The following is an 11478-nucleotide window of genomic DNA, read 5'->3' on the forward strand; positions in this document are numbered from 1 at the left end:
ATATGTAATATCAATCATGTTGTCCATCTTTCACACTTCTAAGCCAAATTTTTATATAGCTGCAAAAAATTACAGTCATATAATGGTATGGCACCATCTGTAGACACTCCATTCAATGTCTTTCCACAGGGCTCCAAACATCGAAAGGAAGTTTGGTATTGATTTTGGGGGTAATTGCCCTTACTGTTTTGGAATTACAGGTAATAAGAAGTATTCAAAGTATTAAATTATATAATTCCAGTAAATGCATGTAGATGTCTGGTATTGTTCCACAATATTCTATACTACTGTGGTCATACTGGGATTGATTTTGGGTGTTAAGATATGAACCGTTTAGGAATGAGAGGCCAGAAGCTTGCGCTCTTAATTTCTTAAAAAAAACTATAATACAATACTTCATTGTGCCACACCACTATAGGAAGTCTGGGATGTTTTTTTGGGTCGGAACTTGAGCCAATATATTTGGAACCAGAAACAAGCCTTTTTGTGATCTTTAATATTGTAGCAAGTCAAAGAAGGCGATTCGCCCAACTGTGACAAATAATTCTAATATCAAATCAATCAGTCGCGCCTTATCCCCTTTAAACATTGCATTGGACTAGGAAGGTGTGAATACCATGTCAGTCTTCGGTATGACCCAGTCAGTATTGTAACCAAGACCTACACATTAAGCAAGCACGGTTTTACATATAGATGCATGTATGTTTTTGAACTTGTATAAGAGCAGAAGATGGCAGAAATTAAGAATAGCCTCAAGTTCAGCAAAAAGTCTTTGTTTTAACTGCTGAATAGTGTTGTGCATGCGCAATATATTGTTTGGGAGGAAAACTTGTTCCACCCCAGGCCCAATTGTATGATTTGTACAAAACGTGATTGGTTTCTAAACAAGCGTGCACTAATTAGTTACATTTAGGCGCACTGTTTTGCACACCCAAATTGACCCAGTCAAATGTTTGAAGCGTTGAAATTTGGTGGATTTATTGTTTAAATGTAGTTAAAGTTATATACATAGACAGATGTAATATATGTAATGCTAAACAAGTGTAATTTAAATGAAGAAAGATATCCGGAACGTTTCAGTCCCCTGCCATATAGGAGAGTTCGCCATACTCATTAGTGATGTCATATTCCCTAATTTGCATATCATTAAACGTCAAATTGGTTTGCAAATAAACAATTGACAATTTCATGATAAGAATCCCAATTTTCAGAACTTGATATCTTTGTCATTTTACGTCCAATTTTGGTTCTTTAAAATGTTTCATTTACATAAAATAATTCATATTTTGTATGAGAATTTGCAATTCTTTTACTTGAAAAATAAATCTGAAATAATAGTTATCTGTAAAGCTCTATTTTCAAAGTGGTTGGCAAATAAACAACCAAATAAACTATTGAAAAATTCATGATTAGAATTCCAATTTTGAAAACTTCGTTATTTTACACCCATGCAATTTTAGTTCTGTAAAATGTTTCATTTAGCTAAAATAATTCATAATTTGTATGTAGGTCTTTTACTTTAAAAAATATATTTGTAAACCTCTATTTTATATAAAATTATTATTAAAATTTATGCTATTTACTGAATATTTATTTAATGGTTAAAAAGAGTTATATTTGCAGTTTAGGGAACTGAAAGAAATTTTAAGTTATCTTAATAAATGAAAAAAATGTGATGATATAAAGTTGGTGTCCCATGCCACTCAATGGATTTTCTGGCAACCAAAATCAAATCACAGGTAATTGATGATATCACTAAAAACGCTCCTCTTAGGTTCTGTCCTCAGCATCAGCTGGCTGATTTTCGAAACACTAGTGCCTTTTAGGAACTAAAATTGCGAGAAAAGGAATATAAAAGAGTGTTATTATTTTTACCTTTTTCCATCTCCATTTATGCTTTCATCCTGTTGCTGAGTTCTTGATAATATGAAAGAGTATTTGGCTGAAATGTTGGATAGACAACCTTGATTTGTATTAAAACTCAGTAATATTTTTTGTCAGTGTGATACCATGGGTACTGCATTTTATAACAATAATCACTAATTTATTTATAAATTACTTGAATCTCCATATATCAAGAAAAAAAATTCATTTAAAAAATGAGACCAAATTCTCAGAATTGACCGTATAGTACGTTTATGCTTTCCTGTAAAACGATTTAACATTCTAGCCAAGTCAGCTGGGGATTGAATTTATAAAAATAAATATAAGGCATACAGAATACGTATAAATAAAATAACAGGTTCGACTTTGATCATTAGCATGACGCTTAATTATTGTTTCTGCATTCCTGAACATGTATTTGAAAGTAATTGTCGGACTGTTTTAAAATTGTTCTAGCTTTTCTACAACTGAAAAGTCACACATTAAAAGTTGAGTTGATACCGATTAAAATCGTCGTTTAAATATTCAGTACTTTTAGACTAGGGAAAAGTGAATTGAACTAGTTTTTTTTATCCATTTAAATCGCTAACATTTTTATTGCCTGCCGGCCCCAATCGCAGTGATGTTCAGCTTTTGTAATCTATAAATCGCTGATTTCTTTTTATTATTGATTTATAGGAGATTTTATAGTATCAAACTAATCCATTTTTGTTTTCAATTATAGTCTTAAATGGGCGACATAAGATTTTTTCTATGCTAATTGTTTTCAATTAAGTGTCTTTTAAAACTCACTTTATTTATATCCTACCTAGGATGAAAATGCTTTTATTTTAGTGAGACACTTTCTGTTATGTGTACAGGATTAGTCGTCAAAACAGTTACTTTATGTTCATGTAAACAGCCAAAAATAACGCACATTTATCTGACTAGTATGAAGTGCAAGATTAATCAAGGGAACCAAGATTCTAGCGGAAATCAGTTGAATGTAATGCAGCGACAAAGACCAGACCTGGAAAATAGACACAAACAACAAAAAATATATAACCAAAATAATACGTACAAAGTAATAAACAAAAGGTTATAATATGAATGGACAATGATACAATCAAGAAATGTTTCGGTCAACTAATGATTATCACATGACTAACATATGAAAATCATATTGGCAAACCAATATTTACATATGAGGATCATAAGAGTACCATATGTCTATCTATTTTACATTATATGATTTTCATCTGAACATCCCTTCAGCACCTGCGTATGGAGTGTTCGTAACACAACTCATATGTTATGCCAGAGCTTGTCGAAACTACGCAGACTTTTCGTATCGCTCTAGAATTCTAACAAATAGGCTTTTGGAACAGGGTTATGTATTTACAACATTGAAGTCATCACTACAGAAGTTGTATTGTCGCCATCATGAACTCGTGGATCGTTACGGTGTATCCATCTGCACCTTGAAAACTGATGTAATCAGTGTGTCAAAGTTTTCCTTTCCTCGTTTGTCTACCCCGGACTCGACTTTTTCTGAACACCTCGGTGGGTGTTTATGTAGAAGCAGAGGACACTTACCCTACCGGTGCACCTAGTCCATCCTCAAGTTTTGAGTAGATTCCGAACTGCTCATTTGCTTTTGTTACTTTGTATGTATGATCTTAGTTACTTCATGTTATTTGTTGCGTATGTCTGTTTTCAATGTCTGGTCTTTGTCCCTGGATTACATTCTATTGATCACCACTATAACCTTGGTTCCCTTGATTTTGTTCCACATGATTATCATATGAATTGAACAAGGTGTGATAATCAGATCCGTTGATATCAGTTTTTTTGTCTTTAAACAATCCCTTTTCGATTTGATACATCGCATCTTCCCCAAAGAACTCTTGATAAAGAACACTATATACACTAGCTATTGACGTACACTTAATGATCGATGGAAACGGGAAACTTATGACCAAACTGAAGACAAACAACTTCTCATTCCGTATTGGCAGCTTTCCTTTCTTCTGTGGAAAAATTCCTTCAACACTTCATATTTCATCTCAAACGACATGCCAGAAGTTGCCGAAATTACGAAGAATTTTGTAACACGCTAGATTTCTTACAATGAGGCTTTTGAGACAGGGTATTAAGTTGATACAGTATTTATGAAGTCATCACTACAAAAGTATTATGATGGTCATATACGTATCCACCTCACCATGAGAACTGATATGTTCATCTTGTCTTAATTTTCCTTTCTTTTTTCGTCTACCCCAAACGTAACATCTTATGAGCTAATCAACGGGTGCTTCTAGAAAAGTAAAGTCCTGATGCTTACCCTACCGGCGCACTTGGTCCATGCTCCCAGTTGTAAGTGGAGTTCGGGTTGCCCATTCACTTTTGTTTATGTGTACGTGTCAATTTGTTTTTTTTATCTTTGTTGTATGTGTCTATTTACACTGTTTAGTCTTTATCCTTGGAAAATATATTCTTCTGATTACTACTGTAACCTTGGTTTTTAAGATTACTCTTTAATTACCATTCTAACCTTGGTTCCCAAGATTACTTTTTTAATAGCGTTCGAATCTGGGTATCGAATGTCAATATATATATATATATTTCCCGCTGCATTTTACCTTCGCTGATTAGATTATATTGAGTATTCGTCAGTTTTAAATGTTTCTTTGCTTTTTATTTTTAATGATGGACAACTCAACAATTAGATTTCCAGACTAAGATCATTTGGATAGGCGATTGTTCCTTTTCGTGGAAATTATAACGCCTGCATGATAAAGCACATGATGGAACGTTTACATTTTCTCAACTCACCTCTTGGCAAAATATTTTGGATAGTTTTATTTCAGAAAAAAGGATTAATTAGTAAATCATCTGTCATTGATAATGGTATGTGCATTTACAAAAATACATTTTTTCATTTAAATGATGAGTAAATTTTGTAATTGTTAAGTTCTCTATAAATAATCTAAATTTCTGGAAAAATTCTTATATTCTTTGCTATAGGTTTTTTTGTGATTTAAAAAGTATTCCTATATTGTTCAGTATCAATTTTGTCTTTTTAAAACTTTTCATGTATAGTATTCAGTTTCAATTTTCGTGATTTTTTAAGTATTCCTATAGTATTCATTATCATTTTTTTGTAACTTCAAAATGTATTCCTGTATAAAGTATTCAGTATCAATATTTGTGATTATAAAGGTATACCTATAGTATTCAATACGATTTCGATGATTTTAAAAATATCCTTTAGTATTATCAAATTGTGTGATTTTTAGATTATTTCTATAGTATTCAGTATCAGTATCAATGTTTGTGATTGCAAAAGTATACCTATAATATATATTCAGAACAAATATTTGTGATTTTAAAAGGATTCTTATAGTATTCAGTATCAATTTTGTCATTATAAAATTTTTCCGGAAATATTCAGTATCAATTTTTGTTATTTCAAAAGTATCCCTATAGTATTCAGTATCAATGGCAAACACATGGTTACATGGCAAACATTTGAAAGTGTGAGTTAAAATGTTAAGAGCCATTACCACATGATAATGCTTGTTTTGTTATACTTGCTTCAGTCCCGCCAATGAGATAAGCACAATGGTTGCTTACGTAGAGGACTTGTTCAAATTTGATATCGCCGTAGACTGTGGATCGCGGCATTTTAGCGTTAAAGACAATATTTCCTTTGTATAAATCCTTGTTTTAATAGAAATAATGACATGTAAATATACGCAATTTGGTATGGAATACCAGGGTCATGCCAATGTTACGAAATCGAGAAGAGACTGCCAAAGATGGGGAAATCAAGAGCCTCACGCTCATTTCTATACTGATTTAGCAGACCAGGAAAACTTCTGTAGAAACCCGGATATGGAACCAGAGGGACCTTGGTGCTACACTACTGATCCTTTTATAAGATGGGAGTATTGCTATGTACCTTTTTGCGGTATGTTATGCTTATTTTGGTTCGTATCATAATGCGTTATAATAAGTTCATAGTGATCTGTACCATTATGTGAAACGTAATGCTCGTTTTGTTCTCTACCATTTTTTGGCGAATGTTATGCTCATTTTGGTCAACCCACGCTTTATTTGAAAATCCGGACCTCCATGTTATTTATTCTTATATAAATCGATAGTACCAAAATATAATAATGTCTTATATGTTATGACGAAGCAAAAACATATCATAGTGTTTTTTTATAACCTGTACAAAATCTTATTAAAAAAGCATCTTTTTTAATACGACTTTTGAATCGATATATTGGTATCACATGACGATCAATGGACGGCAATTTGTTATTGTTTTAAAATACACTGTTTTTGTTTCCGAATTTTATGTTCCGTATTTCTGCAATGACTTTGTATTCTGTATCGATATAAAATAGTTCAATTCGAGTTCATCAGATTTTTAAAAGTTCGTTTAATTGTTGTAATTTACCATCACTGTCCTATGTTAGGGGAGGGTTGAGCGTTCACAGCATGTTTAACCCTGCCACATACTTTATGTGTCTGTCCCAACACTGGAACCTGTAGTCTAGTGGTTGTCGTCGTTTATGTCACTTCATTCATTTTACGGTCTTTTACAGATTGCTTTATGGTATAGGTTTTGTCCATTATTGAAGACGGTTCTGTGACCTGAAGAGGTTTAATTGTTTGTTGCGTGAGCTTTTGGTGAATGACCGTCTCTTTGGTAGTCATACATCGCCTGTGTTTATATTTGTTGATGTAAACAACTTTGTTTTCTTTTGGAACAATGTTTTCATCTTGCATAAATTTTGTATTACATGAAAGCCTATAATATATTTTTAACAGGAACAAATGCAATAATTCATGAAAAAAAGCAAACTAAATTCATATTGGTAATTATATGTTTTCGATAGGATTTAATACATGAATGCGGAAACATTTATCTATAATACTGGCCCTAAACATGTTTCCCTATGTTTTAAAATATATAAAAAACATATGTTGCAATTTGCTTGTGTATATTGAATAGATATCCCAAATGCAGCTTGAAAAAATATGCAATGAAACCTTTCTAACGAAATCCTGATTAAGTTGAAAACCTGTCTATACCAGATAGTTTTAAACTTTAACTTGTAAGCTAAATGTTTTTAAACATCAGAAAACCACAAATTACAAAGTTCAAAAAGGTTCCTTGTAGACATGTTTCATTGTAAAATGTAAAAAAAGGGTTCTGTTTAGACATGTTTGAATTTTACAATATAAAAAAGGTTCGGGTTGCACGTCTTTCGTTGTAAAATGTAAAAGGGTTTGTTTTAGACATGTCTGACTGTACAATATAAAAAGGGTTTGTTTTAGACATGTCTAACTGTACAATATAAAAGAGGGTTTGTTTTAGACATGTTTCAATGTACAATATAACAAGGGTTCGGGTTACACGTGTTTCCTTGTACAATGTAAAAAAGGGTTTGTTTTAGACATGTCTCACTGTACAACATGAAAAAAGGGTTTGTTTTAGACATGTCTGATTGTACAATATAAAAAGGGTTTGTTTTAGACGTGTCTCACTGTGCAATGTACAAAAGGGTTTGTTTTAAACATGTTTCAATGTACAATGTAAAAAATGGTTCGGTTTAGACATGTTTCAATGTACAATGTAAAAATGGTTCGGTTAAAAAATGTCTCGCTGCATCATGTACAAAAGTGTTTGTTTTAGACATGTTTCAATGTACAATGTAAAACATGGTTCGGTTTAGACATGTCTCACTGTACAATGTACAAAAGGGTTTGTTTTAGACATGTTTCAATGTACAATGTAAAAAAGGTTCTGTTCAGACATGTCTCACTGTACAATATAAAAAGGGTTTGTTTTAGACATGTCTCACTGTACAATGTACAAAACGGTTTGTTTTAGACATGTTTCAATGTACAATGTAAAAAAGGTTCTGTTCAGACATGTTTCACTGTACAATATAAAAAGGGTTTGTTTTAGACATGTCTCACTGTACAATGTACAAAACGGTTTGTTTTAAACATGTTTCAATGTACAATGTAAAATTGGTTCGGTTTAGACATGTTTCAATGTACAATGTACAATATAAAAATGGTTCGGTTTATACATGTCTCACTGTACAATGTACAAAAGGGTTTGTTTTAAACATGTTTTAATCTAGAGTGTAAAAAATGGTTAGGTTTACCATGTTTCTATGTACAATGTACAATGTAAAAATGGTTCGGTTTAGACATGTCTTACTGTACAATGTACAAAAGGGTTTGTTTTAGACATGTTTCAATGTACAATGTAAAAAATGTTTTGTTTAGGCATGTTTTAAATGTACAATATAAAAAATGGTTCGGTTTAGTCATGTCTCTCTGTACGATATAAAAACGTGTTCTGTTTAGACATGTTTCGCCGTAGAATAAAAAAAAAGTTTCGGTTAATTGGTTCATTGTAAAATGTAAAAAAGGGTTCTGTTTAGATATATTTGAATTGTACAATGTAAAAAGGGTTCGGTTTGCACGTGTTTCGTTGTACAATGTAAATAAGGGTATGTTTTAGACATATCTGACTGTACAATATGAAAAAAGGTTTGCTTTAGACATGTCTCACTGTACAATATACAAAAGGGTTTGTTTTAGACATGTCTTATTGTACAATATAAAAAAGGGTTTGTTTTAGACATGTGTAACTGTACAATGTAAAGAGGGTCGGTTTATACATGTTTGATTGTAAAATGTAAAAAAAAAGATTCAGTTTAGACATGGTTCACTGAACAATGTAAAAAGGGTTCGGTTTAGACATGTTTAACTGTATAATGTAAAAAGGGGTTATTTTAGTCATGTTGGTGAATATTACCCCTCGCAGAGGATGGTACAATGTATTGCAGTCACAAGCTCGAGACAGCATTAAACCATATACATTGTAAATCCAGTAACCATGTAATATTAATATTACAATCAACTTGCTGTTACTACTATATGACAAACCAAATATCCTGTTCTTTTCAAAATGTTGCATATTAAATTGTGACGTCACGTCAAAAAGAGCAATTTTATGGCAATTCATACACTAGTATTTGATTAAGTTACACTAACTACATTTTAAATTAATTACTGGTTAAAACTCAAAGGTAGTTCAAAGCTAAAATAAATGAAATAAGTAAATATTTAATGCATTGTAAATCAGTAGGTAAAAGGTTTGGTGACAGATGAGAGGAGGAAGAAACAAAAAGCAATAGTTGACCTTGATTAAATTGAGTGAAAACATTTAAAAAAAAATTAGTAATCTAACTTGATTTCGAAGAAATTGAGCCTTAAATATTCTTCAGGTTTGTTTTAATGCTATTTTGAAAACTAGTGAAAACAGATGTTTAGAATTGCTTACAAATTTGTCTTAGGAACACTGATCTGATATTCTGTCAAAAAGAAAATTTTGGACCAAACATTTTTCACAAAATGCCAATTACATTATTAAAACATTTTAGCACCAATTAACTCCCCTTAATAGAGGCTTTTTGAAATATATCTTTGTCTTATATCTTATCATACATAGTTTTATGTCAAAAGTCTAAATAGAACAAAATTATAGGCTCCCAGGAGCCTGAACCGCTCACCTTGAAACATGAACCACTTTTATCATTGTTGATCTAAAACAATTTACAAATAAACTATATTATTCATTAAGAGCATGGATGTAATGCATTACAAAGTGAAATGATGGGCCTTAATGTAAACTCAAATAAAGTGTTCAAATAAAAACATTGGGGAGAGTTTTCCACACTATGAGTGTAACCTGCTGTAGTAATCAAGACACATGCGAGGTATCAATGCTATATTATGTCTACTAGCAGTGGCATATACCTAACGAGCAATCAAGTCATGTTTGATTTCAATAAGCGGTTTTTTTTTTAAACCGATTTTGAACATTGCAACTTCAAAAATTGCCCCCCCCAAAAAAAAATACGAAAAGGACAATAACGCCTAAATCAGTTAATAGGTGTTCCTGACAATTTGACCGGTCAGAATTTGGCTAATTCTTACAATTTTGGAGATATTTAATAAAGTCCATTCATTTCCGGAAGAGTTTAATTTGTACATAACCATGGACACGAAGGAGACAGCCTTCGTTCATGTTTTCAAAGATTTTTGACGTAGTTATTGGAATATGTAATAAACAGATTATTACATAGTTGTATCGCATCATATACTTGATCAGCCTTCATTCATATCATCATCCCTCGGGGTTGATAACATGACATTTGGCTGATATCATATTATATTAAAACGCTGTGTAAAAAATTGTATAAAGAGTATACTACGTTACGTGACGTATCAAATTTTCTATCAAGAGATACGTTAATATAACCATCTTTCCCTAACCTCATGAAGACTGAAACTCATCATGCAAAGGTCAAGTTGTTTATCCACTGAAATAGATTGACGACAATATCGAGTTTTGAAAAAAAGAAATTGGAAGAAAATCAATGTCATTTTTTTTTTAATTTCAGAAACGACAAATTCGATACAAACAGATCCAACCTTTTCACATTATTCAGCAAGCTCAAAAATGACTACGGAGACGTTTAGTGCAATATCGACGAAAATAACTACCGGTATATACACTCCTGAAACAACGCGACCTTCATATCCTAACACGTGCTTTTGTCCTTGTTCACATGTGAATTACAGAATCATTTCACATGAAGAACTTGTAGAAATGATAGAGAATATTAAATCTACTTTGACCATTGACAGAAAGACTACTTCGTCCTATAAACGTCATCATATATCTGCAAGCGATGATAGAAAATCATCACAAACAATAGGGACAGTTGGGATTGTTTTTCTCAGCATCATAGCTTTATTTGTACTCTTAAATGATTTACTAAGTCTGATCCGATATTGTTGTGATAGGAGGAACCGATAAAATATTAAAGCAAAGGTTTTTTTTGAATAGTTCAATTTTTAGATCAACAATAATTTAGTATTACTGCGTTTACAAAATAGATATTGATCACGAGTTTCAGTGTCTATTTTCACCGTTGGTGTTGTAAGATTGGAACAACAATTGATAATACAATACTTGAATCATATCTAATTTATCGTTATTCACATGACATCAGCCGCTTCTTGTCGCATCATTTAACCAAAGGATTATACAGCGAATAAAATAGTGAACTTCAGAGAATTAATACAGTTGGTCTTCTCTTGATAAAATAAAATAACACTTTTATGACTAATTCGTCGTTGTAAATTGTTATAATACAGGCATCAACCTTACATGTTTTATATTGAATTAAATTTGGCAGTATTTTAGGCACCGATCTCGAGTATTAGTCATACAATGCAATTAATTTATATAATGTGCTAGAGTAATCAAGGGAACCAAGGTTATAGCGGTAATCAAAAGAACGTAATCCAGGGACAAAGACCAGACACGGAAAACAGACATACACAACAAAGAACACGGAGTAACTAAAATCACACAAACAAAGTAACAAAAGCAAATGAGCAACTCGGACTCCACTAAAAACTGGGAGCATGGACCAGGTGCACCGGTAGGGTAAGCGTCCTCTGTTTTCTAGAATACCCGGCGAGTTGCTCATAAGAGTCCGGGGTAGA

General features: G+C 32.1%; 1 protein-coding gene across 1 annotated transcript; it reads left to right on the top strand.

Annotated features, from left to right (window-relative positions):
- Nucleotides 1–88: 88 nt before the first annotated feature.
- Nucleotides 89–11154, top strand: LOC148626514 (uncharacterized). The gene is made up of 3 exons (XM_088570560.1): nt 89–4773; nt 5600–5836; nt 10365–11154. Exons 1-3 carry the CDS (start codon nt 4656–4658, stop codon nt 10781–10783), a joined length of 774 nt encoding a protein of 257 aa, XP_088426686.1. The 5' UTR covers nt 89–4655; the 3' UTR covers nt 10784–11154.
- Nucleotides 11155–11478: the final 324 nt, after the last annotated feature.

The sequence above is a fragment of the Perna viridis genome, chromosome 2 (genome assembly GCF_037379345.1).
Source record: "Perna viridis isolate PV_CMFRI_1.1 ecotype Kerala chromosome 2, ASM3737934v1, whole genome shotgun sequence".
In the NCBI taxonomy this organism is placed as follows: domain Eukaryota; kingdom Metazoa; phylum Mollusca; class Bivalvia; order Mytilida; family Mytilidae; genus Perna; species Perna viridis.